Genomic DNA, 27,268 nt, shown 5'->3' on the forward strand with positions numbered 1-27,268 from the left:
AATCCACGCCCGTGATTGGTCGATTTCGTGTGACGTAGAGTGTGGGCGGACCTGCTGTGGACATCAACAAAAGAGAGAAAGAGAAAAAGACGAGAGAAGACGAGAGAGAATCCGGAGCTCAACACAACAGATATGTGGATTTAAGCTGCAATAACAGGTAAAGAAACCTTTAAAAATACATTTACAACAACACTTATATTACATTTAGCGTTTTTACTTACTGAACTGCATTTGTCTTTTTGTTAAAACGCGGAAAAAAACGGAAGAGCAGAAAAATCTAAGTAAAACGTCAACAATGGGACGTTAAATCAGCTTAAATAGTAATTTAACTGAAGCTAATGTTAATCAAAAATGTCTATTTTGGGTGTTTTTGTTTAGATTTTTCACCGAAATCTCGACTGAACTCTTTATAAATACTGCTAAGGTGTATTTTCGGTTTATGTGAGCCTTTAGTGTCGTTTAATTGAGCGTTTTTTTTTGTCTTTTGTGGGTTTAAAATTTGAAATTAAAGTATTTTAAATCAGTTTGCACGTACATCTCGTCGGTCCAGAGGTTTGTTTTCTGCTCTGTTGTTGTTGGTTTCCCCGTAAACGGTTTTTTCCTCTCGATTATTTTCACTACGACAAACCATAAAAAAGGAGAATCAATCAGTTTAAAACGACAATATTGTGATATATGATCTAAATGTGAGGTTTTTGTGTTGTTAATCGTGTCGTTCGGTGTAATTTATTGGACATTTAACGTCTGAGGAACGATTAAAACCGACCCCTCCCCCCGCTCCGAGGATTTAAAGCTAGCAGCCGTTAGCCTCCAAAGCTACAACCGACAGGACAGTCTGAAAAATAAAAACTATTCCGTCCGTTTTTGTGCTTGTATGGGTTTTTTTAGTCGTTTATTAACACATAAAACCTTGGGGGGAAAAAACGCAGTTGTTTTGTCGGTCAGAGGACAGAGAAGGCGTCTACCGGAGGAAATCTGACACCGGAGCCCAGCTGAGGGAAGTGGGCTGGGCTCCGAGCTGACCCCCGGTAGGACCGAGAACCGGAGCAGGCCAGACCAGAATAACACAATAGAGATATTATCAATAATTCATCCATTATAGACACATATTCTACTACATTCTTATTTTTAAACACTATTTCCGAACCGTTCTGTTGAACTTCAGGTATATTCCCTTAATTATTTGACCTAAAAACAACAATAACTATCAAAATATATTAAATAATACTTATATATATTAGTAAATAAGTAATTTGAGCAACCAGTGCCATACCATAACCTACACGGATCACCTCAGACACTCCCAGGATTATGTGTTAGGTGTTTTCCACTTCATAGCAGGAATCGAAACCAGAGAATAAATGCTTTTGCTTGGATAAAAATGAAAGAAAAGTTCATCTAACCTAATATCTGGAGGCTTTTTCGCTGATTTCTGTGTATTTTATACCATTTTAAGGGGATTTCTGTTGTTATAGTGAAATAGGGAAGCCCCAAAAAGTACTTTTCTGCTGCTCTATAGTGAAAATGCCAAACAAAACACACATTAAACGTGGCTTTTCTTGCCTTGCAGTGGCAGTACTGTGGATCAAACAATAGAAACCCCTTCCTCTAGTGCCAACTGAGACATGGACGCCTTCAAGCTGATGAAGGAGCTGAGGGTGAATTACGAGCAGGAGGTTTTTTATCAGCCTAAAGAGACCGGCCTGAGCCTCATCGAATCCACCACACAGGTGAGAACTCCACAGGTAGATTCGTGCTGTTCTGCAGGTCCTCAGACTGCAGGTGTCTTCAGCGAGTGTGTTTCATTTTTATTTTCCAGGACGACAGCCGGATTTCAGCCAAGTGCCGAGATGCCAAAGTGGAGGATCTGTGGAGTCTGACCAGCTTCTTCGGTTACAGAACGCAGACCTTCGTCCTGGCTGTCAACCTGCTGGACAGGTTCCTGGCCATGATGAGGGTACGAGACGTTAACACCTGACAGGAGACACAGAACACTGTAGCTTTTAGCAGCTTCTGGTGACACGTAACTTCCATCTCTGCCCTCCTGTGAGCGGTTTCTTACTCACCTGTCGCCGCCTCCCTCCAGATCCAGCCGAAGCACCTGTCCTGCGTCAGCCTCAGCTGCCTGGACATGGCGGCCAGAGTGACGGAGGACGAGTGTAACCTGACGTCCACCGACGAGCTCATCCGCATCGGCCAGTGCCGCTTCACGGTGTCCGACCTCGGCCGCATGGAGAAGATCGTCGCCGAGAAGCTCAACTTCAAGTCCAAAGCCATCACTGCCTTAACGTTTCTGCACCTGTACCACCGGATCGCACTTTCACACTCGACCGACAGGTGAGTGGACCAGTTTTAACTTCGATCGGTTTTAGTTTAGCTACATGCAGGGACTTTTTCCACTCTTGTTTGTCAGATAGAGTGATGTAGGGCGTCTGACTGAAGTTCACCGATAAGACTTGTACTTACATAACCCTGAAGTGTTGTGTTTGAACAAGTCAGCTGCTCGACAACACAAACAGTAGTTTAGTGAAGTCGATTTTACAAGTGAAGAGTCAAACTTTAACTTGTTTTCGTAAAGGCTGTTGATTTGTAGGAGTTGATTCTGTCAGAAATGTTGTTTTCCTGAACCTGTGTTTGTGTTTCTGTGTGAACAGGAAGGAGAGTCTGAGTCTGGAGAAGCTGGAAGCTCAACTCAAAGCCTGTCTGTGCCGGATCTCCTTCTCTAAAGCGAAGGTAGGAATTCACTGCAGGGGTCGGTCTGGATTACTGCAGCTCAATGGGTTAATGAGTCCCACCCAAATCTGTGGTTAAACTTAAGCTTTCTGTCTCTTCTTTTGTAGCCGTCCATCCTGGCTTTGTCCCTCCTGAGGCAGGAGATCGACGCCATCCAGTCGGAGGACATGCTAGAGATAGCTTATCACATCCAGAGACACCTGAAGGTACGTTAAATGCTGCAGTGGGGGGGGGGGGGGGGGGGGGGGGGGGGGTAACACCTGTGGTTGTGAAAAACCACAAGAGAGCAGCTCAAATTATATTAACTTTAGAGGAAATGAGACTCTAAAGGTTCCTTAAAACTGTCTGGAAGCAAAAGTCTCTGCAAATTCCACAGATATTAAAATGACAGACGGCTTTATTATCCGGCTCATAGCTGCGAGGTGAGATTCCGGTTTCTGGCTGAATCGAAGGAGGCGTGAACTCGGCGCTGAATTGGTTGGAGATGGAAATATGAATAGCAGCGGTAGTGGGCGGGTATTTGTTTATTCTCAGCCAAGCTCTGATCCAAAACCGTTTTTTTTTCTCTGTTGATGTCTGCCGTTACGTAACAGGCTGTCTTGTGTTGTGACGGCTAAACTCCAAATACATGAAGGAAAATGGGTTTATTCAGGAAACCTACTCTGAAAAAGCTTCCAAATAATAATAATAGTCTGACAGAAATGCTAATTTACAGACACATCTAATCCTTAAAAGGCAAAGTAATGCTTCTGACCACTGTTGATCCTTATTTCTTTATTTGTAATATAATTATTTCACTTAAGATGAATTTAAATCTTCAACTATGCCTTGCAAATTTGTAATTTTTGTTGATTCAGGAACAGTTTTTGCAAAATCAGTGACTGAAATCATGTGAAAATTGTCAGCAATTAGTTTCCTGCTAAAAAACAATCTGCATTTCTGATGAGTAAAAAAAAAAAATTTTTTAAGGTCTTATCTTCAGTTTCTTCAGGAAACCTACTTTAAAAAAGCTTCCAAATAATAACAATCTTATTTGTAGTTTAATTAATTTCACTTATTTAAACATGAGGCTAACTTAAATCTTCAGATGCGCCTTTTAAATTTGCAATTTTTGTTGATAACGGCTAAAAACAAACTACAAAAGTTGTTTTTTCAGGTCTTCACTTTTTTCAGAAAACCTGCTTTTAAAGAAGCTTCCAAATAAACAGTATTTCCGTTGAGGAGTATTTTAGATCTCGGTATGTTGCTGGTGTTGGATGACCAGCTGCTCGGGTTTCAAGACAAATCTCCCTGAAGCTCTTCTAACCTCCTTCCTTTTAACCTCCTAACCCGGAAAAGCTGCCAGGTTTCTGTTTACAGTGTCTCTGTTCTGGCAGCACTGTTAAACCGTTAAGTAATCGGACTGTTTTAAACACTGACGACGTCTGTCAGCGACGGGGCGTCGAGCCAGAGCGGCTGAACTCAACGTCTCCGTGGTTTGGTTTCAGATTGCCGACGGCGAGCTGCTGCTGTGGAGCGACCGGGTGGCTCAGTGCCTGTCGGACTACGCCTCCCCCGAGTGCAGCAAACCCAACCACAGGAAGCTGCAGTGGATCGTGTCGCGGCGGACTGCCCAGAACCTGCACAGCTACCGGAGCGTCCCCGAGCTGCCCACCATCCCCGAGAGCTGCTGGGACGAGAGCGAGAGGTGAGAGTCCACCATACACCCCAGAAAAAACAACACCATCAGAACCAAAAACTCTCCTGAACAACATATTAAAACTGTTACAACTCCAAGAACACACTTTAACAAGAAATAAACACACATTCACTTTAAAAACACTCTTCCAAACAGAATAGAGAATAAAAATAGTAAATATCACGTTAAATTGTAGGGATAGATGGTCTCATAAATGTCTCAAGCAGAGAAAAACTGAACGAGAAACACAAACCAGGAAATTAGCTGTTCTCTAAGCTAATGGCTAAGCTAGAGGGCAGCCACAGATGAACCTGAAACAGTTTGACAGACACTAAGTAATGCTTCAAGATGTGGACCTTAATGGGCAATAAAAGTGATAAAACTGTGAAATACTAAGAGCATAACAGCAACAAACTGATCAATCTCAGTCAATCCCACGTAAACATCCTAATATAATCACTCAGATTTCTACATATTCAGTTCTAGTCCGAATTAGTAATGAAGAAGCGTAAAACATAACATTTACTGTATACCAGCTCCAAAATCTCAGTTTTCTGTCTTTCTTGATCATCAATAATCAACAACAGTCCTAATACTTTAGAGAAAAGCTGATGTTCTTTAATAAACACTCGTCAAACAATATAAATAGCTGAACTGGATGCTGAAATGTTGGATTAGTTTCCATTTAAAAGCAGGAAAAACACTGAACAGACACACCTGATGTGTCACCACACGCTGCATATTTCTACAGCAACACACTGCAAAAACACTGTGTCGTAACACTCAAAGATGATCCCCAGTTGGAGTCACTTCAAGCTTTTTAAAATCTACTAAAGTTTATTTAGTTTTCAGCACTTTTTCTGCAAAAAAAAACCTCCTAAAAAAGAAACTAGGCCACGGATTAAAGAAATCTTAAAAGTCTAGGCTGATCTGAGGCAACCAGCGGTGCAGCAACACTCGAGTTTCTGACATGTCGTAACACAACGTCACACCCAGGGCCTCTCATATCTCCACGGTGATTATTATGGGATGTGTGCGAGTCGACGGTCACGTCCCACTGACACAGACGTTTCCATGACGAAGCCTCGGCTTTATGTAAGTCGACGTATGTAAAGAAAAAAAAAGAGGAACAGAACGTGCAGCTGGTAAACAGATCATTAACCAGAGAGCAGCTGGAAGTTTCAAACGGTTTCAATGTTAAAGTTCACATTTGAACTCATTAAAGTCACATTTTAACGTCACACATCTCATCAGCTGACATCTGAAGCCAAACTGCTGACTTTCTAGTTAGATTTTTTTTTTTGCTAAATCATGTGACGTCTTTGTCCTCATTTGACAGAATCGCTAAGTTCAGTTCAGGAAAAAGGGCAAATCAATGAGTCTTTTAACCATTAATCTATAGTTTTATTCACGTTGCATCTTTAAATGTGAGAAATTATAACCAAAGTGTGACATAAATTGCATTTTTTTTGTTGATTCATGATCAGTATTTGCGAGATAAATGACTTTTTGTCCTCTTTTATCTCAATCTGACAAAACAAAATGCTAAATTCATGAAATGTCTGATCTTTAAAAGGCAAAATATTGCTTATTTCTACTAGTAATTCTTAGTTCTTTATTCATACTTTAATATCACTTCTTTAAACATGAGACAAACTTAAATCTTCAGATTTGCCTTTTAAAATTGCAGGATGTAGTGATGGTGCCCCAGTTAAATAGAGTAAGAAATGATTTGGAACTGAACAAAAAACAGTCAAATATGGACATCAGCTGTGCAGATGTTGTAAAGCTAACCTTTGTAGATCTAAACAACCATTTACTGAAGTCATATCTTCATCAAAAGGTGTCATTTCCAGCGTGAAGGTCAAAGCTCAGAGGTTGTTTTTTTCCACTGAAGGTGTTTTGAAAACATTAGAACATGAGGAGGAAAATTGTGCCAGACATTAGTAATCAATGTTAGTCTGAAAGCTCCACCCAGTGAGTCAGAGCAGACTGGACCTGAAACTACGTCACTCCTTCACACCTGAACACACCTGACTGACATATTCACTCTATCTGAACACCAAACACACCTGAGTTACATCATCTCCAGTCACCACCTTCTGCTGCACCAACTCTGAATTTAACTCAACTTTTTATTATAAACTATGGAAATATTCGCGTGTTAAAAAAACTAAAACTTTCTTAGTCATATTTGGAGAGCCTTAGAGCACACTATCTACCAGTACGTTAGTTTTTAGACTAAAAAACCTCTGATTATGGGGGGGTTCCATTTTTGAGCTCAAATAAAAAAAATAAATAATCCAGAAGTCAACTAGTGACATTTTCTGAACCACATGTAGCTGCAGGTCACAATAATACAAAATTATTTACTGTTATTTACTGATAGCACTTCCTGTGTTTTTCTACAGCGAGGATTCCTGCGAGGACGCGATGAGTTCAGGTGAAGAGTCTCTCAGCAGCTCTCTGGGCAGCGATGCCGAAGGCCCCTTCTTCCCCCTTCACCTCCGTCGCCAAAAACACCGCCAGTACCTCCACACCTGAAGCCTTGGCCGCCTCCGCCCGCCTCCCCACACCTGCCGTCTCTAATTTATTACCTAATAAGCTCCAGTGCTGGCGGAGAATTGCACAATGATGACAACAACCGGCAGCTGAGTGATCCCGACTCCTCCTGGTAGATCTTTCTTTGCTAGATTTAGTTTGTTTAGACGTGTTTTTTGGTGCATGTTGAGACGTCACATTCCAGGATTATTTGAAAAAAAAAAAAAAGTGATCACATTTTGGTCTCGAGCTAACGGACGTTGGAAAAACCAACAAACTCGGTGCTCAGATGTCAAACGAGACCAGAAGATGGTCGCCTAAACGTGGTGTTTATTTAATAGAATGTTTCTGACTGTTATTAATCTAAGACTGTTGTTATCGTGGAGGAGGAGGAGTTTATTTAATTTGCACACTTTTATTTTTTAATCTAACTTCAAGTGTTAACTGGTGGAACTGGAGGTTCTCGAGTGTTGAGAAACATTTACGAGTGCGTGTTCGTGGACGTATGTGTACGTATGAAGCCAATTTAAATATTAAAGTTGCCAATTTTAGGATGTAGCTTAAAAAAAAGTCTGTGGTGTTATGAAAGAATGTCGACCTAATAATGCTGACCGAGTGTCGAAAAAGTCGAAAAAATGTCAAAAATGTATAAAAATGTTCATATAAAAACATGTAAAACTGTAAATGATGTACAAAAAAATGTGAATAGTTCTTTGTAGATATCGAGTTATTTATTCTTTTTTGTCACCTGTAATGAAAAAAGAAAATCTTATAAAAAATCTTATTTTTAAGTCTATTGTCTGCTGGTTTTCTCTCTTTGTGTCTGAAAACAACAATCAGCTGCTGGGATCCATTTTCTGACATTAACTGCACATGAAGCAGCCACTGAGAGTTTAAGATTTAACTTTGGCTTTTATTCCAAAGTTGAAGTCATAATACAAGTAAAATATGAACTTTTTGAATAATTTTTCAGCCAGTTTGACTGACTCAAAGGATCTCATGATGCTTCAAACAGAAAAAAAAAAAACTTGCTGAATTTCCGCTACATGCTGTTATTTTGTGAAGAACTCCTTGCTGTTATTGATATATTTTATGAATATTATCACATTTCTAAAGTCGTTAGTTGCCATGATATTGGTTTGTGTGTCACTTAAAAGAAATTGGCAAAAATAATAGATTCTACCAATGACACAATTTCTTTACACCAAAAATTGAGACATATGTCAAAATATACGTTAGAATAATACGTGATGAACTTTTAAGTTTATCATAGATTAAACAAAATGTAATCTTTACTCTTGTGTATATTAGCATGTTAGCATTAGCATTTCAATTGATCAAATAATTCACTTTGCCTCTGAAACTTCAAAATATGGTGAGTTTGAAAGGCAGGTTTTCTTTATCCAAAAAAGGCAAAAATTACATATTTTATCCAAGCAAAAAAAAAAAAACCAACTGTAAAAACAGATCAGAACTGCCAGATTTTCAACCTTACGAAGGTCCACGAATAAGTCGTACGTGAAGTTTCTTTCCAAAAGAACCCAAATATTAGCGTAAATTTGTCATATTTTAACAAATTTTTCTGTTTCCAACAGTCGAGACAAAAAAGAATTGTGTTTTCGGTTGAACTGCAGGCAGTGTTTCCATGAATGTGGCATGGCTCATAAACAGTGAACAGGGCAGCTAGTTGTTGGAGATACATTCAGCATAGTGAAACATCTTTCTACAGCTGATGAGCAGAGTAGTAGAGGATGTAAAAGTGAAAATAGCAGCTATTTTTTCCAGTGTTGGTAACACCTGAGGGTACGAGGATGAATATTGAGCATAGGATTTAATTTTTTTTGATAATGTCTGGCAATAAATCTGTTATTCTGCACATTTCTGAGTTCTCTCTCCTTCATGGTTGTTCTATTTCTTTAAAGGACTGCAAGACTTATTTAATGGAAGAAGTCTTGTAGCTGCTTCTACTGCTGCTACGTTAAAAACAGCATCAGATAAAGTCAAGAAACTAGATTTTGCATTCTATTAAACTCACCGTAAACCTGTTTTAGTGGTGTGTTGGGGCTGAAACCTGAGCATGAAGGTACGACAATCCACCATTTTGTCCCGTATAAGGTTCCACACTTAACTACAACTGACACCTGACAAACACCACAGTGAAGCCAGAGTTTAAATACAGGAAGTGGTAAAAAAAGGACAAGTCCACAGGTGTTTTGTCAGTCTCTCTTGAGGAACTTTGAGGTTGTTCTTTTACGTTCTGGTGGTTGGTCTTCGCCACGTTCTCGATTACAAACGTTTGCAAAAGTCTCTCTGCTAAGACTTTATGACTCCAATCACCTAATCTGACACCATCTTATCAGACTTGTGAAGCTGCTAGACCACTTTATAAATCACCGTCTGCACACAATAAAAGCTCCAACTTCTAACTCGTCAAGTTAGAATCGACTCTTCAGGTTGTTTGGCCAGTTTAGTTCCAGAACCTTCATATAAAAACCAACAAACTGCTTCCATCCGTCTACTGCAACCAGAAATGAACAACTTCATTCCTAAAATATTCATTTTACCCCAAAAATTCCGATTTAATTCGAAATATTGTTGCTATGTCTTGCACAAACTCTCTGCTTTCATTAAGACTTAATTTCTTAGGAAACTGCGACTTAATTCTAAATAAACTGTGTTCTTTTCTTTATAAAAATGCCAACTCTTTTGTCTGAGAACCGGATTTTCCCCTCTCACAACTTCCTCATTGTATTTACAGAAGCAAGAAGCAAACTTACTGCTGAATATAAAAGTAGTATTGGTGGGAAATACATATTTATTTTTTCAAAGCGTATACGGGCCCAAAAAGTGCGAGATCCCAGTTAATAAAAGGCACAAACCTGTTGGAAACTGAACAGAATTATCCTAAAACATTAGCGGCAAAGGCTGTGAACTTTGCTAACTAGCAACGTTAATGATTGTCAATTAAATGCTGACGATGATTTAGTTGTTTTTTTTAACTAAATTAACGAATAAGGCAGAAGACAAAGGACATGCATTTAAAGGGAAGGACGGTACATTAGCTGTAATATCTGGTTCCTCTTACCGTTTAACACCGTAGTGACCCGATGAGGCGTCACTCGGACTACTGGCAGAGAGCATTATGGGTTTTTAGCTAGAAAAGGGCACCATGATAAGGACTTCTGTGACGAGTAATGTCTCTCTGTTTAAGGCGAGCTGAATAAATGTTTTAAACAGTGATAGTAAGACATGGAATGATCTCCACTATGTTCATTTCGATTAATCGAAAAAGAATTGTTCCAAATTTGCAATCCCAATAAGAATATCCAGTTATTCGACTAATAATGACATCATAGCAGTCCAGAGATGACATAAAGTCACAAAGAGCTTGATATGTCCTCTTTAAAATCCCTCAGTTCTTTTTGGATTTTGTCCCAGAAAGATCACCCATAAATCATTTCACTGAATCAGCTGTGGTAAATCGTCTTCAAGGCTCGGCGTTGGTGTGAAATGAAAGTGAAATGACTGAAATAGCAACCAGCCAGCTGCCACTGTGATGCCTAATGACTTACATAAAAAATATCACCAAACTAAACAGAAACCACAACCACAAGACATAAATAATAAATTACATTCGGTCCTACCAAACCAGTGTGCCGGTAACTTTCCTCAGCCTGACGATCCTCCTCGATTAGATCCAGTTCACGATACAGATCCGTATTACAAATCCACAAACCAAAAAAAACAACACAATTCCACCAATTAAACCGATCAAAATCCCATTCGAGACTTCTTCTTCTTGGGCTGCGATGCTTGAGACCCCCATCGATCCTGAGAGCTCTGGGAGAGGAACTGGGACTGAGAGGAACCCGAGGCGAAGAAGGAATCCTGGGATAGATCCGCCCGGTAGCTCCCCACTGGGACCGACTGGGAGCTTCGGAGCTGAGAGGAGGTGGAGGCGACGGGTGGAGGGTTCATGGTGCTTTCTTCATCCAGGTAGTAACAGCCATGTTGTGATGGGTCGTCCTGGAAACATCAGACAGACATCGTGAGTAGAAATGTGAGAAATAGCTGTGTTTAGAAAAGACTTTTTTGGAGTTTTTTGTGGCCTGAGGTGCACAATTTTGTCAAAATGTTGCAAAGAATAATTTCGATTGATTTCACTGTGGTGCCTCTGAGGACCTAAGGTACTCTGCCTTCATAAGAAAAATTTGTTAAAACAAAAATAGTGTGTACGTGGACAGAAACGATGAGATCCATGCTAAAAAAGAAAAATCTGGTAATGAGACTGAATTATCTTTAAATATTGGACTAAGCTCTGGGAAGCAGAGAGCATTGTGGGAGTTTAGCTAGTAAAGGGCACCATGACAAAGACTTCTGTGATGCTTAATGCCAGAGCTTTTAGTCTGAGGCGAGCTGAATGCAGGTTTAAAACAGCAATATCAGGACACAGAATTATGTCCATTGACTTCCATTTGTGTCACTGATCAATCAACTATTGATTGATAAGGTTGCCTGTGAAAATGTACAGTTGCATCCACTAATGATACCAGAGCTGAATAAAAAATGACAGAAAACCACAAAAAGCACAATATGTCCTCTTTAAAGCCGCTCAGTTCTTCTCATGGTTCAGTGACTTCCTGTAAAATCCAGGATAGAATTTAAAATCCTTCTCCTCGCATAAAAGTTAGTTGAGGACCAATCAGACAAATTACTGAACACACACTGCTATCTTTATTGACAGGTTTGTAAGCTTATTATAATCAAACCACTGCTTCAAAATCCTACTCCTAATCCAGGTGTTTTAGCCGACCATCATCCAATCTCCCCTTTATTTCTAAAATCATTGAAAAACCTGTTGTAAATCAGTTATTTGACTGGGTACAAAGAAATGGCTTGTTTAGAGCGTTTCAGTAAGGATTTAGAATCCATCATAGCACAAAAGCAGCACTGGTTACAGTCTCCAATGAACTTGTTTTAGCCTCAGACAATGGACTTGTTTGAACATCTTATTACTAAGACTGGAACATATCATTGGGATTAAAGGAACCACATTAAACTGATTTAAATTATTTGTATCAGATAGATTCCAATTTGTTCGTGTAAGAGTTAGGTATGGAGTTCCACAGGGTTCTGTATTGAAAACGCTACATAAACTTCAGTTGCTATGCAGATGACACTCAGTTATATTTATCTATAAAGCCAAATGAAACCAATCAGTTAGACAAACTCCAACATGTCTGAAGGAGATTTATTACTTGTAATGTTCTTCGTCTAAATTCAGACAAAACTAAACATATTTGGCCATAAACACCCCAGAAACACACCGCCTCCCCAGATAGTTTCTCTGAATGGCATTGCCTTGGCTTCCAGTTCCACTGTGAGGAACCTTGGAGTTATTTTTAACCACGATATGTCCTTTAACTCACACATAAAGCAGGACAGCTGTCTTTCACCTATGAGATATCGTCTAAATCAGGAATGTCTTGTCTCAGAGCGACACAGAAAACTTAGTTCATGCATTTGTAACTTCTAAACTGGACTATTGTAACTCCTTATCAGGATGTCTCAGTAATTCTCTACAAACCTCCAGCTGATACAAAACTCTGCAGCCAGACCTCATATTTATCCCATTAAGCTTCCTTTTATTGACTCAAAAACGTTCATCATGTCTTCTTGTTGATACTTTAGTTTCTGATTCTTTTGTTCAGACATTAGGTGAATGGATAGATATTATTTACCTTGCTTGACAGTTTCGGCGAATACTCTCGCCTTCCTCAGAAGCGTCTCACTGACAACGTGACGTGTCAGCCGGCAGATTTTTGACAGCTGGCATTTGCGGCACGCCCAGTAGAGTCGCCAGATGTGCCGGGCCAACCATGCCCACGCCGTAATGGCATGTCGTGGTGAGCCCAACGGACCCGACCATCCCACCAAGCATGCCGCAACCCCAGCCGACTCTACTGGGCGTGCCGCAAATGCTGGCTGTCAAAATCTGCCAGCTGACATGTCACGCTGTCAATGAGACGCTTCTGAGGAAGGCGAGAGTGTTCGCCGAAACTGTCAAGCAAGGTAAATAACATCTATCTATTCACCTAATGTCTGAACAAAAGAATCAGAAACTAAAATTCCTTTTATTGACTCCCTGTACAATCCAGGATAGACTTTAAAATCCTGCTTCTAACATATAAAACTCTTAATAACCAAGTTCCCTCTTATCTTAAAGACCTTATTGTATCATATCATCCTGACAGCGCCCTTTGCTCTCAGACTGCAGGTTTACTTGTGGTTTCTAGAGTTTCCAGAAGTAGAATTAAGCTTCATTGTTGTGGAATCAGCTCCCACATTTAACACTTTAAGATTAAACTCTCCTTTTTGATAAAGCTTATAGTCAGAGCTGCTCATGTGACCCTGAACCATCTCTTAGTTATCTTTTTATAGGCCCAGACTGCAGAGGAACTTCCCATGATGCACTGAGCTCCTCTCCATACATGCAGATGCTTCCATTGGATGTCACTAACTCTACAAGCCATTAATAAGTAAAGCGCTACTCTGATGGAATCGTGCCCTGAGGTGACTTTTCTTGTGAACTGGCGGTCTATAAATAAAACCTAAACCTTGTACATACCTGCGGTGCAAACAGAGAGCTGAGGTATTCGTCTGCTGAGCGTTTATTCTTCCTCTGACTGGTTTTGGTTTGTGTCTGGGACACAGAGAAGTTACTGGGTCTGCTGGGAGTTTGCCGGTCACCTCGTCCATCTTTAGGTCTTTGAGGTGTGGCTGTTGGGGTGGGAGATGGAGTGTCATTTTGAACGGTGGAAGGTGTTGTGTACTCCAAAACATCTTCCCCCTGGGACAACACCTGTCGACCCTCCCAGTCTGACCAGGCGCTCTGGCTCGTAGCCGAAGACCAGCCTGACAGATCGGAGAAGTCGTCCAGCCCAGACTGGTAGCTTACAGAAGAGGTGAAGCTCCCGGTCAGCTTCAATCCATCGCCGGCGGCTCTTTTCGCCTCCTTCTGCCTCCTCCTCTTCCTCCTCAGAGCATGCATCTTCTCCTCCCTGTTCATCCCCAGCTCCTCCTTCCACCACGACCGCCACGCCTCCTCACCCTGCCAGGACGTCGTCAGCCGCTGGTTGAGCCGATCTGTCCAGGCCTCGGTGTCCACCTGGTTGGGTAGAGGAACCACATCTGGAGCTCTGAAGGGGGCTGAAGCGCCGCTGTGGACCAGCAGTGAACGTCTGGACATGCACAACTTTAGATCTCGCCTCAAGCTTCGCAGATGTTCCTTCTCTGAAGTACCTTTGCCAGACAGCTGTAGCAAACCTTCAGTTTGGATTTTGAAGTACGGCGAGCTGTCTGAGTGTTTCTTCTTGCCAATGCTAATGTGCCTCAGTTTCTGAAGCCAGTGTTTCCACGTAACCAGAGTGGTGCTGCTGAGTTTTACTGGTGAGGGAACAGTGCGACTCAAGACGTTTACAGTTTCCTCCACATTCGGTTCCTCGGCATCTTCAGCTTCATCTTCAGCCACATTCCTGCTTTCTTTCACAGTCGCGTCCAAATCATTCCCTCGGTCAAGTTCTGGATCATCGTTGACGACAACCTGCAGAGCCAGAAGTTTCAGGTATCGACTTTTGGACTCAAACTCTGAATCCTCAGAGTCCATGCTCAGCGTTGGGTTTCTTTCTGGTGTTTCAGGTACAACCCTCTGCGAGGTCACATTCTGAGTTGGACCGACTTCATCCTCATCGCTGGACGTTTCTGATATAACCGGCTCTGGAGGAAGCTGCTCTGCTGTTCTCTCTGAAGAAGCCGGTTGTGGAGGTTCTTTGGCTGCTGGTTGATGCAGATGTTCATCTTCTGCTGCTGGAGGTTTAGATGTGTCAGCGTCTGGCTGCTTGGGCTCCAGGATCTGATAGAAAATATCTCCTGCCACTGTCAGCTGGAGGACGCACAGACACTCGTCGTCACCTGATTTCTTCTGGATACAAGTCAGACCTGACGATAAATTAAAAAGTTGGATGTTAGATGCTGGATCTTGGTAGTTGGTATCTGAATTCCCCAATTTCTCCTGTGTACATTTGTGCTGCTACAGCTCTAAAAACCAACATATTTATTACTTTCCAGAGAACTTAAATTAAAGTGTTGTTGAGCTTTGAAAAACTAAATTAAAGTAAAACCTGACGAACAAAGAAACTTTACACTAGGTTTCATCTCATTGTTTATCTGTTCCGTTGGTACATTTTCTGTTCTGCTTCATTCTTGCTGGCCTCACAACCGAGTTTCAGGTACAGCAAGTCACCATTCTCAGCAAAGGAGCTCTAAAAACCAATGTAGAGCCAAGCTGGTGAACATAGAGGAACATGTCGCAGCTAAAGAACTACATATTTCTGTCAGATGTTGGTCAAGACCAATATCAGAGTTAAAAGAGAGGAAATATTGGACAGACATGAGCCCAAATTAATAATAATGTTGCTCTTTAAGTGCTTTTTGCTGACAAATCACATCAGTACTGGGAACAGAACTTGCATCTGCTGCCCCCAAGAGGCGAAAAATCAGTTAAAGTTAGTAGAAAAATGCCTGGATATTAGAGTTGTTTCCCTGTATCTTTCAGTTCATCAACTAACCCGCTGTAGTTACTTCTATTATATAGTTAATTAACCACTGACTAAAGAGTACAGAACAGAATTTGATTTCAATTCTTTACTGACCAGATCTTGCACGGAGTCTGGAGACAGAATTGCATTTTAATATTTGGTAGCTGTGCAGTTTGTTCCACTGACTTTGCAGAGCAGTAAACCAGATTTTGAGGTGAAACTGACCAGAAACACGTTGCATCCTGAGCAGCTGGAAAAAGAAGTAGCATTTTTTAATTTATGTGAGGCAGAAATACCACAACTGGTATATCACGACACCTCTCATCTAACGGTTGCAGGACCAAACACTAACACACAGTCTGTTCCTTCATTCGTCCTTACCTGTGGCAGGTGAGGACAGTCTGTCGGTTGCTGTTTTCAGGCGATGAGGGATCTGAGCCGGAAGATGTTTCAGACTTTCTGTGGGTCTGAGCAGAGCCTGAGGATGACCTCGACTGGAACAAGCTTCAGCTCTGCCTCCTGAATACAAGAACAGTAAGTTTTAGTGAGATCCCAGAATGTTCTTCATGTTACTAGTAGACAAACATCCTGAAACACTGAAGTGACGAAACACTAAAGTCCTTTTAGACCTGGGATATGGAACATTAATGGCTTCGTAAATCGGTTGAAGTAAGAGAATTCTAGACAGAAGTCACCTTTCAGTTATTGTTCCTTATGGCTAACCCTACAGATTAAATCTAAACTTAAAGCAGTTTATCTAAGTATCCAAACTGAAACTTCAGGAGTCCACCTGAGTACTGCAGCATTGTGATTTCCTGTGAGACACTAGACCCCAGGAGAACCTTAGTGGTTCTTTCTTCAGATCCAGAGGAGGCGGAACCAGCAACGATGTGACAAGACATGGGTGGGGACTCCATCATATGATCCCATTTCAACATGGGCACACATGGGAAACGCTCATCCATAATGTAGGCCGAGTACTGACAGACAAGAAGAGAAAGGGAGGTTCAGTCTGATTAAAAAAGAACCCAAAAACTCTAAATATCTAGCAGAATAAATCAAACATGTTTAAGTCGAGTTAATTCTGTCTCCTATATTTAGTCAGTTTGTCTCAACACCTTCTGCATGTTGTTTGTTAAATGTTCAAGCAACATTCCAATATTTTTAACTGCACAAATACCTTTAAAAAAAGTCCTGACATACCATTGTTAATAATGGACTTGCACTTGTGAGAATCCTGACATCTAGTGGTGAAATGCAGGTATTTCACCAAAAGTCTGAAAATCTTGGGATTACCTCCAAACTTTTTGCTCTAAACTGAAGTTCTGTGGGTTTGAACAAACCGTGGAGAAGATTTATGTCTGTCAGTGATTATTATTATTATTATTATTATTATTATTATTATTATTATTATTATTATTAATAATAATAATAATAATAATAATAATAATAATAATAATAATAATAATAATAATAATAATAATAATAATAATAATAATAATAACGATATCATACCTGTGTGGTTATCAGATGATGGAAACTGTGAGCGTCTCCCAGATATTTGGATAAAACGAGTCTTTCTCCACTTCGACACTCAGAAGCGCTGCTGATTCGAAACAGAGTGTGACCGGAGACTGGATTCACCTGGAGGGAAGGAACAGGTAGAAGAAAGAAAGAAAGGATTTGACAGAAAGGTGTAAGAACAAAGACAAGAAGGAGGAAACAGGAAATTAGTCTCTAAATAGAGACACGGAAACTGGCTTTGAACACTGAAAAATGACCCAGTGTGGCTCGTTTTGCAAGTTTAGAGTTTAAATAAGTTCCGTAAAGCCTCAGAAGTTGCTCCAGATTCATTGTTTTAAGAGAAAGAACATAGACGCAACTTTTAAAGCGTAAAGAACCGAAATGATTCTTATTTAAATTGGGTATCTGAGGTTCTTAAAATGTGTCATTTAAGTGATTTTCTTTGCCATTTATGACAGTAAACTGAGGGTTGGTTATGAGTTATTTGAGTAAAGAACCTATTTCCAAAGATTTTGATCTTTTTTTTGGTTAATTGATGGTTTTCTCTACAAAATATCAGGTTAAACAAGTTTCTTGAAGTATGAGATGCTGCTTCAGATTTGTCGTTTTGGGTGAAAGAACAAAGGTGCAGCTTGTGGATCATTTTCCAAGTTTAGCGCCAAGTCAGGATCATTACAATCCTTAGTTGGAGTCATGTATTTGCACCATCTTCTTCATTTAAATAAAGAAAACACACAACTTCCAGATCCCCCTCGACCTCTGGACTCACTCTGATGTCGGTGAGCTCCGCTCCGGTCCGGTCGGCGTACAGCATCACCCTCGGGTGGGCTGAGAACTCACACCATCTCCATGGCGACTTGGCGTTGAAGTACAGGTTGGTGTCCTCCGTCCGAACCTTCTGCATCCTGATGGGTCACAACAAAGCCTCTTTAGTTCCAGGTTCATTTTATTAAAACGGATGAACTTTGCAACTTTCTTCGGTCAACTCGACTTCCTCACCCTCTACCAACGGTCCACAGCTTCACGGCTCCGCTTTCACTGGCCACCAGAACTTCACCTAAAATATGAGGACTGAACACAAACACCAGGGAAGACGTTAAGTTAACAGCTTCTCAGAACTTGGTGTGGTTTATTCCATCATTCTGCTCAACCATCTCTGATTTGCTTGAATCGTATTTTCGTCACAAACTATGGATATCTGAAGTTGCATCTGGGAAATTTTAGATTTAGACTCACTTTCAGCAGGTTTTTTCTCACATTTAAATCTGAGTCTGTGTGAACAACAATATCTGAGGAACTATTAAAGATAAAAACCTTAAATTTACTATTATTTGACATCCTGTCATTGATTCAGAATCTGTAATGTTGGACAAATAGATCAAATAATCTCTGATTTTGGAAGAGTTGAAATGTGGAAAAAAAACTGCAGCTGTCATGAGAAGTTCCATTTTTGAGCTCAAATTAATAAAAACAAAACAAAACTGATAATCCAGAAGTCAAGTAGTGATATTTTCTGAACCTCATGTAGCTGCAGGTCACAATAATACAAAACTAAACATGTAGAATACTTTAACAGGAAATACTTTGACATAAATTGAAAAAAAGGTGATTTTTGTGTAACTTTTTTAACTGATTAAGCAGGATAGATAAGTTGCACAACAAAAACTGAAACATTAGTAGATAGATTGATCCAATTAGAACAGAGTTTTGGAGTTTCAAAATGGTTCTACAAATATAAGCAAGAAAATAACAGCAATGAATGGTTTTCATGGCAACAATTAGAGTTCAATAGAACATCCATACAGACTCAGAGGAAATAATCCTAAACAGTCGGAAGGAACAAACTGAACTTCAGCTACTGTTAACATAAAATAACCATAAACCCAGAATATTTGATCTATTTGTTAAATATTACAGATTCTGAATCAATGACATGATGAGAAATAACAGAGAAAATTTCAGGTTTTTATCTTGAATAGTTCCTCAGATGTTGTTGAAACAGACTCAGATTAACGTGAGAAAAAACTTGCTGAAAGTGGGGCGACGGGCAGAATTTGAAAAAACGCGTATCTTGGAAAATACTCGATAAAGGAAGTTAAAATCTCACAGTTATCTTAATAAACATCCATATTTTGTGCTCTAAAAGTTTTATGTAAATCCCAGTTTTCTGTCTTGACGATCACTGACCTGACGTTGATGCACGTCGACACCTTTGCAGTTTCAACAACCTGCAGCAGACGAGGTTCGTTTGTTTCACTGAACCTCCAAACTCCACAAAAGTAATCCGAACGAACGCCAACACAACCTAGAAACGACAAAAACATCCTTAGATTTGTACGATGAAACTCTAATTCACTCCTGAACATTTCCAGTAATCTTACACTGTGTGAAGAGGGAGCTGCAGCTGATCTGTCTGATGGATCCTTTGAGCCGGAAGCTGAACGAGCTCCTGCTGGTGTCCACAGAGGAAGAACCGCCTCGCTGGTGCTGCAGCGCCACCTTGTGGAAGGCTGAGGTATGCGTTAAGAAAAAAAATAAAAGCAGGAAAAAACACACCTATCTGCTATACATGTATATTATTGTCAAATGGCAAGAAAAGCATAGCTTTTTGACCACTTTGTGCAAAGATGGTACCTAAAGCACTGAAAAATTATTGTTTTCAGGTGAGATTTTTGTTGTTTTGGAGGCCCAGCCACTCAAGTGAAAAGATTAATCAATGAGCTGACCGACTAAGGTTCTTGAAATGGTTTAAATAGTACATCATGTTTATAGCTAGTCGATTTTTGAGCAAAATCTGTCATTTTGAGGATTTTCTTTGCCATTTATGACAGTAAACTGAGTGTTAGCTATGAGTTATTTGAGTACAGAACCTATTTCCAATGATATACATGTTGTTTTCCTGGTTAAGTGACAGTTTTCTCGACAAAATCTCAGGTTAAATACGTTTCTTTAAGCCTCAAATGATGCTTCAGAATCTTTGTTTAGGCTGAAAGATCATAGGTGCAACTTCTCAAAGGTAAAAGATTCTTCAACAACCGACTGATCGAGGTTCTTAGAATGGTTTAATTAATGTTTTTGTTGGCTGTTTTAGTAGTTTTGGATCAAAATGTGTAATTTTGAGACTTTTCTTTAGCATTTATGACAATAAATTGAGTGTTAGTTGTGAGTTATTCTAGTATAGAACCTATTTCCATTGATTTATATGTTTTTTTTGGTTAACTGATGGTTTTCTCCACACAGTATCAGGTTAAATAAGTTTCTTAAAGCCTAAGATGATGTTTCAGACTTCTTGTTTTGGGTGAAAGAACATATTTGCAACTTTTAAAGTGTAAGGAGCTAAAAAGATTATTGTTTAAACTGGTTAATTGAGATTCTTAAAATGGTTTTAAAACAATTTTGAAAGCCAATTAATCGTTTTAGTCGTCTTTCAAGCAAAAAAGCGTAATTTTTTGGTAAATCGATGGGTTCCTCAACAAAATATGAGGTTAAAAGTGCGAGGGGTCTCTTCAGATGTGTAGTTTTTTCCAGGAAACAATTCAAAAAAGTCAAGTTCAGTATTGGAGAACATCAAACTTTGTCAATTTCTGACGCAAATATGGAAATTATCAGAAAATAGAAAGATTTACAAGCATTTCAAAGCTCAAAAAGTTCTGACGTAAACAGGTTTTACTGTACGATACAAGAAGAGCTACAACGATTGATCGGTTAGTCATCAACTTTTCAATTATTTACCAACTATTTTGATAATTAAAGACTAATTTTTTTATAAAAACAGTCTGAATCCTCACATAGCAGCTTCTTAAATGTGAATATTGTCAGTTTTTTTCTCAGCAGACTGAATGTTTTCAGACAAAACAAGATACTAGGCAACATTTTGCTCTCAGAAGTATCACAAGTTAGATTTTCATTCTGAATAAAGAGGTTTTGTAGTGTACATTTTTCAGATATTTTGACTAAAAATGTTAACTTGTTGATATTATCTACTATAATTTTAATAATCTGTATAATCTCCATCAGATAGGAGCAGCAAACCCTCACAGCGGGGCGATAAAATCAGAAAATCAACATTTTTGGCTAAAAAAATGACAAAATCTTTCAGAATTTTGTAAACTTTGTAACAACTACTGCAGAAATTATGATAGCTGATCAATATTAAAGCACAGAAGACTTGTGGTGATCCCTTAATTTCGACTTTTAGATCTTCAGAGTTGAACTTTTGGTGCTTTTCAGACCTGGAATATTAAGGAAAAGTTGAATGTTTGCCTTAAAACTTGTTATTTTCCCCTGCAGGATACTGAGGCGGTCCAGTCCCGGGTTTCCTGGATAGAGGAGGTAGCCATGCTGGGAGTCGGTGTGTTTAAATGGGATAAAAGCCAGAGTGCCCCCTGTGGTTGCTTCAGGAAACAGCAGCCGGTCCGTCTGATCCGTCAGCTCTTCATGCAGTAAAGAACCGAGCAGCTGAGGAGGAACTTCGTGGAGAACGTCCGACATCAGGACGGCGTAGCGCTTCATCTTCTTCGAGAAATACGACTGCTGACATCTGACCAATAAAACAAACGTCAGACCACTCAGACGACATCTTTATGTCTGGTTTTAAATCTTTAACTCACACTTGAAAGTCGAGCGTGTTCAGGAAGTTCTTCACCCTCCCCATGCGGACTGAATCCTTTCGACAACGCTGCAAAAAACATTCAAAAACGAAATGAAAACCAAAAAATGCTGCCTAAAGCTCAGAGAAGTTACATTTAATTTTAAAAATAATCTAGATTTATAGGGAACTTTTCCCTAGAAACAGAAAATCTTCAGAATTTAAAGAACAGCAGCGCTAAAAGATGTAGAAACATTGTTAGAAGGAATAAAATTCAAAAGTGTGAACTGGTGCATTTAAAATATAAAAATGTTAAATATTTACCCAGGAGAGGCCATGAAGGGCTTTAAAAGTCCGTAAAATCATAAAAACTATCCTAAAACATACTAAGAACCAGTGTAAAGAATTCTCTCTTTCATATTATTGTATATTTTATATAAAATATGTTAACGATTCCACATCATCAGTTACCATGGAGATCTGGCTCCAAAGCATCAGTTACCATGGAAATCTGGCTCCAAAGCATCAGTTACCATGGAGATCTAGCTCCACAGCATCAGTTACCATGGAGATCTAGCTCCACAGCATCAGTTACCATGGAGATCTAGCATCACAGCATCAGTTAATCAATCTTTATTGGTCATTGCATACTTTCATATACAACGAAATTTCATTTGAGCTGCCCTGCCAATGACAGCTCCGGCTGCTGCGCAGTGCTGTGCGCACCTTTCTTGAAGAAAAAAGAAAAAGGACATGTTGGGATCTGGGTAGGGATAGCAGAGGGTAAAAGAAAAAAAAAACAAAAAAAAAAAACATGGAGATCTGGCTCCAAAGCATCAGTTACCATGGAGATCTGACCAAATCAAAAGAGAACCACCTTCATGCCACTAAAACCTGATTTTAGACTCAACACATTGATCGTTTCATAGAACAGAGATGATCTTTGAAAATCAGATTTACTGCTTAAAATCTAAATCTATGTTTAATTTACGTCCACAGCAAATAAATAAAAGCTGAAACTCACCGACTCCCTGTTTCCACTGAAGTCAAAATTCTGTCCCAGGAGTTCAGTCATGCAGCCGAAGGCGTCGAGGCAGTGATCCAAGTAGAAGTTCTCCATCTGAATATGAGCAGAGTGGTTGAAATGTTGACGTTAAAACGATTTAATCAGAGTAAAACTGACCAGATGAATGATCTGCAGCATCCTGGTGAGAAAATCAATGGTTTGATTGAAGTGCAGTTGCAAAAAATTTTTAAAAATTCAGCAAATAAACTGCAAGAACCAATAAAAAGTAAACTGAGTCTCTGATTTTTTTGTTTTTTTTTAATTGTTTTTACTCACGTGTTTTGTGAAGTCGTCCGGATCTGGAGGCTTTAGAGGCCAAACGAACGCTGGAAAAGATGATTTAAAACACAATTTAATGCAGGAAGAATTAAAACAGCAATAAACAAATAATCAATCGTCAACTTTTTCATGATAGATTAATTGTTTCGAGTATTTTTTTAAGAAAAAAGTCTAAGTTCTCTGATTCCAGCTTCTTAAACGTGAATATTTACTGTTTTTTTCCTCTTTGTTGACAATAAAAATCAATATTTAAGGGTTGCAGAAGAAAAAAAGACATTTTTCACCATTTATAATAATTTATTAATCCAGAAAATAGCCAACAAATTAGTTGAAAATTAAAGGAAATATTAGTCTCAAAGCTGCATTATAGGCAATACTATAGTGTTATTTCTCATGTTTAGGCAGAATAATAATAAACAATCATAATACTGTGATTTTACAAAACAAATATGAAAAAAAAAACAGATGGAAAGACGCATTTAATCAGAAAAAAATACAGTTTACTTCTCTTTAATAGTTCTCCAGCTTTAGGAACACTGAAATTCTTTTAGAAATTAAAGTATTTCAGAGTAAAAAACTGCATTTAGAACCGACAGAGAGCACTACTGAGTATTCTGGACTGATTTTAAAACATATATATAAACATATTCAAAGGTTTTGACTGTTAAAGCTCATATATTGTTCCATCTTTCATAAATTTAATCGAAGTTTCTCATGTTCCCACATAATCTTTTTCAGTTTTTCAGCTCAAAATACTCCAAATATGGTGAATTTCACCATTTTTTGTACAAATTCTACTTGCAGTGAGAAAAATGTGCATTTTTTCCCCCTAAAAACCAATAAATATTTGTTATTTAGGTGTTAAATGGCAGCTGGGTTGAATTCTGACTGAGTAGGAGCGACAAGTGCATCTCAAATAATTAGAAGATCATAAAAACATTTACTAAACTATTTAAGATTTAATTCAAAGATTTAGAACATTGTTTAATATTTTTAATCAATTATTTAATAAAGTAAACATCTTATATATAAGTAAAATATTTCAGGCCTTCTTTTTGTTTTAAAAATGACAAGAAAATTTACTCAAACTCAAAATGAAATATTCTAATAATTTTAAATATTGGATATCTGAGTTTGATGAACTGTGAGTCAAAAACATCCAAAAACAACAATTTTAATATTAATATTTTAGTTTATTACATGTAATGAGTCTAGAATATAATAAAATCTGTACTTTCTTATATTAAAAACATTAAATTAAAAAAAAACCATATAATTTGAGATGCACTGCTAGATGTTGAGGAGCTTGATGAACGCCAGAAGTGATTATTATTTTTACACAATAAAAATGTATACAAATTGGACCTTTAATATGTTGTATTTGACATCAGAAACAGTGAAAAAAAATAAAAAATCAGCTGAAACTAAGAAAAACCCAACTGTAGTCTAGTATTTTTATCTAAAATTACTTCATCTGAGTCTCAGACCTGCTTCAGTTTTCTAGATCTTAACGGGAGGAAAATCTTTGTAAAATTTTTGCTGTTTTGGACAAAAATGAAGTGAGAAATTCACCGTTTCTTGGCGACAGAAGTGGAACCGGCACCGACTCGACGTGACGCCACGACTCCCCTCTGGGCTGATGTCTGGCTGTAAACGTCCAGCTGGAGTTTGGAACAGAACCGGCCTGAAAATACAAGAAATGTCAAGAAAAACTGCATTTACTCGTTAGTTAGATACATTCCCTGCATAAATAACATTTCAGTCTCTATATATCTGCATTCTTTTACCTGCTATGTCCTAAATTACCACCAATCCAGCAGTTTTTGCATTAAAATTACTTGATTTCACCCTTTAGGGTCACATTTTATAGATTATAGACAACAAAAGCGAGATTTTCTTTAAATTTAAGTTAAAATAAATCAATCTATAAATCATGTTAATCACAGTCTAGTTGGCAAAATCCAACAAAAACAACCTAAACATCAAAAATAATGACCCATAATTATAAATATTATGCCTTGAAACACTATAAAAATGCAAATTTCAGTTTAGTCACAATTATTCTCCTACAGGAAATAATGAAAAATCACTGAAGACATAAAGTTACACACATTTTCTTGCATAAACAGCATTTTTGTCTCTATATATTTGCATTATTTTACTTGCTGTGTCCACCAATCCAGTAGTTTTTGCATTAAAATGACTTGGTTTCACTCATTATGTCCATATTTTAAAGATAAGATTAAAGCCAGCAAAAGTGATATTTCCTTGAACTTTATGCAAATAATTAAACTGTAAATCATGTTAATCACAGTCTAATTTGCAAAAAATAAACAAAAACAGCCTAAACATCAGAAATAATTGCCAATAATTATAAATACTATGCCTGGAAACACGATAAAAATACAAATTTCCATTGCAATCACAATTTTTCTACTACAGGAAACATTAAAATATCACTAGTGACATAAAGTTAAACACATTTTCTTGCATAAACAGCATTTTTGTCTGTATATATCTGCATTATTTTACCTGCAATCCAGTAGTTTTTGCATTAAAACGACTTGATTTCACTGATTATGGTCATATTTTAAAGATTGCAGACTGCAAATGGGAGACTTTTTTCATTATGGGTCAAGAACTCATCTATAAATCAGGTTAACCAAAGTCTAATTTGCAAAAAAAAACAAAACAAACAAAAACAGCCTAAACATCAGAAATAATACAATAATATTGCAAATAATTATCAATATTATGCCTGGAAACACTAAAAACACAAATTTAGGTTTCAATCCCTACAGGGAACATGAAAATATCACTAGAGATATAAAGTTACACACATTTTCTGGCATAAATAACATTTCAGTCTCTCTATATAGCGACATTATTTTACCTGCAATCTAATAGTTTTTGCATTAAAATGAATTGACTTCACTCATTAAGTTCATACTTTAAAGACTAAAGTCTACAAAAGCGAGATTTTCTTCAATTTTACGCAAAAAATTAATCTGTAAATCAGGTTAACAAAAGTCTAGCTTGCAAAAACCAAACGAAACAGCCTAAAAATCACAAATAATAGAAATAATTATAAATATTATGCCTGGAATCACTATATTTCAGTTTTAATCACAATTATTCTGCTAAATGAAACAGTAAAACATATAGGTTTATATATTTGACCATTATAACCCGGATATAGCAGGATTACATGTAAATAAACTGGATAATAATGGTTTTTCCAGCACCGATCCTTCCTCCTGCTCACAGCCGGCTCACCTGCAGTCTGACTCGGTCATAGCTGCCCCAGCTCCCGGCGCAGTACCTGGGGACCGGGTCCGGCGGCCCGCAGTTGTAAAACGAAGGGAAAAGCTGCTCCGGGAACTTGTAATCCATTCTTATTTTGGCGTTAATTAATTGAAAATACTGCCAAGTTTCGTGGTTTCCCTCCGTTCACGTTCTCCTCCGTCTGGAACAAGTCTGGACATGTTGTTCCCTTTAGCTGCGACAGTTAGCATGCACGAATATAGCCGTTTGTCCCGCTTTAAACACGATGACACACATTCAGCGGCTCTAATATAGACCTCATTTACACACAGAGACGAGAACTGGTCCGAAAAGAAAAGAAAAGTGGCGTTAAATCCTCCGAAATGTTGAATGAATCGAGAAACACGTGCAGAGACCCGACCGGAAGAACGAGGAGTCAAGTTTGACTCAATGAGAAGCGACAACAACAACAACAACCGCGAACCGAAACTTCCGGTTGGTATTTTATTTTTTAAAAGAGACTATGTATTGTAAGATAAGATTTTGTATTTTACTTAATTTATTACTTTTTGCCAATGAAAAATCAACAAAAGCCACAGGATGTTAATTTTTACTAATAATAATCATCAGAATTAATAATAGCAATAATAATAATAATAATAACAATAATAATAATAATAATAATAATAATAATAATAATAATAATAATAATAATAACAATAATAATAATAATAATGATAACAATAATAATAATGCCAAATACTCAGAATTATTTATCACAATTAATAATTATATCAATAATAAAATTTATTTATATATATATATATATATATATATTTATATATATATATATATATATAAATAAATATATTAAAAAAAAATATATATATATATATATAAAACATAAAAATTATGAGACGATTATTAATGTTAGAGTAAAATAATGTAATAATAATAACTAAATGAAAATAACAATAATAGTACCAAAATATTCAGAA

At 38.1% G+C, this 27,268-nt stretch overlaps 2 protein-coding genes across 4 annotated transcripts; one reads left to right on the top strand and one right to left on the bottom strand.

Moving 5' to 3' along the window:
• ccng2 (cyclin G2) lies at positions 1–7,743 on the top strand. Its single transcript, XM_023287213.3, has 8 exons — positions 1–157; positions 1,571–1,730; positions 1,820–1,957; positions 2,087–2,337; positions 2,655–2,733; positions 2,841–2,939; positions 4,221–4,420; positions 6,823–7,743. Exons 2-8 carry the CDS (start codon positions 1,626–1,628, stop codon positions 6,953–6,955), a joined length of 1,005 nt encoding a protein of 334 aa, XP_023142981.1. The 5' UTR covers positions 1–157; positions 1,571–1,625; the 3' UTR covers positions 6,956–7,743.
• On the bottom strand, positions 4,473–26,705 carry taf1c (TATA-box binding protein associated factor, RNA polymerase I subunit C). 3 transcript variants are annotated; one of them, XM_023287214.3, is made up of 15 exons: positions 26,283–26,705; positions 24,579–24,690; positions 23,004–23,053; positions 22,686–22,781; positions 21,684–21,751; positions 21,369–21,613; positions 19,455–19,583; positions 19,261–19,378; positions 18,073–18,144; positions 17,843–17,978; positions 17,065–17,193; positions 16,340–16,529; positions 15,931–16,068; positions 13,581–14,950; positions 9,739–10,978 (listed from the first exon to the last, which is right to left on the bottom strand). In XM_023287214.3, the coding sequence occupies exons 1-15, from the start codon at positions 26,397–26,399 to the stop codon at positions 10,724–10,726; spliced, it is 3,225 nt and encodes a 1,074-aa protein (XP_023142982.1). In that variant the 5' UTR covers positions 26,400–26,705; the 3' UTR covers positions 9,739–10,723. The 3 variants fall into 3 exon arrangements, with proteins under 3 accessions (XP_054875392.1, XP_054875393.1, XP_023142982.1); XM_055019417.1 differs by lacking the exons at positions 23,004–23,053; positions 24,579–24,690; positions 26,283–26,705 and having other exon boundaries at positions 4,473–10,978; positions 21,369–21,603; positions 22,686–22,755; XM_055019418.1 differs by lacking the exons at positions 21,684–21,751; positions 23,004–23,053; positions 24,579–24,690; positions 26,283–26,705 and having other exon boundaries at positions 4,473–10,978; positions 22,686–22,780.
• Between the last annotated feature and the right edge of the window lie 563 nt (positions 26,706–27,268).

This window comes from Amphiprion ocellaris, chromosome 17 (assembly GCF_022539595.1).
Source record: "Amphiprion ocellaris isolate individual 3 ecotype Okinawa chromosome 17, ASM2253959v1, whole genome shotgun sequence".
Classification (NCBI taxonomy): Eukaryota; Metazoa; Chordata; class Actinopteri; family Pomacentridae; genus Amphiprion; species Amphiprion ocellaris.

Bases quoted from the DNA above. Each gene is read 5' to 3' on its own strand.
- taf1c (XM_023287214.3), bottom strand. From the start codon at position 26,399: ATGGATTACAAGTTCCCGGAGCAGCTTTTCCCTTCGTTTTACAACTGC. The intron at 23,054-24,578 runs GTGAATTTCTCA...CATCTTTTCCAG, and splicing joins ACTTCTGTCGCCAAGAAACG to CGTTCGTTTGGCCTCTAAAG. The intron at 19,584-21,368 runs GTATCCTGCAGG...CGCATACCTCAG, and splicing joins CCCGGGACTGGACCGCCTCA to CCTTCCACAAGGTGGCGCTG.
- ccng2 (XM_023287213.3), top strand. From the start codon at position 1,626: ATGGACGCCTTCAAGCTGATGAAGGAGCTGAGGGTGAATTACGAGCAG. The intron at 1,731-1,819 runs GTGAGAACTCCA...TTTATTTTCCAG, and splicing joins TCATCGAATCCACCACACAG to GACGACAGCCGGATTTCAGC. The intron at 2,734-2,840 runs GTAGGAATTCAC...CTTCTTTTGTAG, and splicing joins TCTCCTTCTCTAAAGCGAAG to CCGTCCATCCTGGCTTTGTC.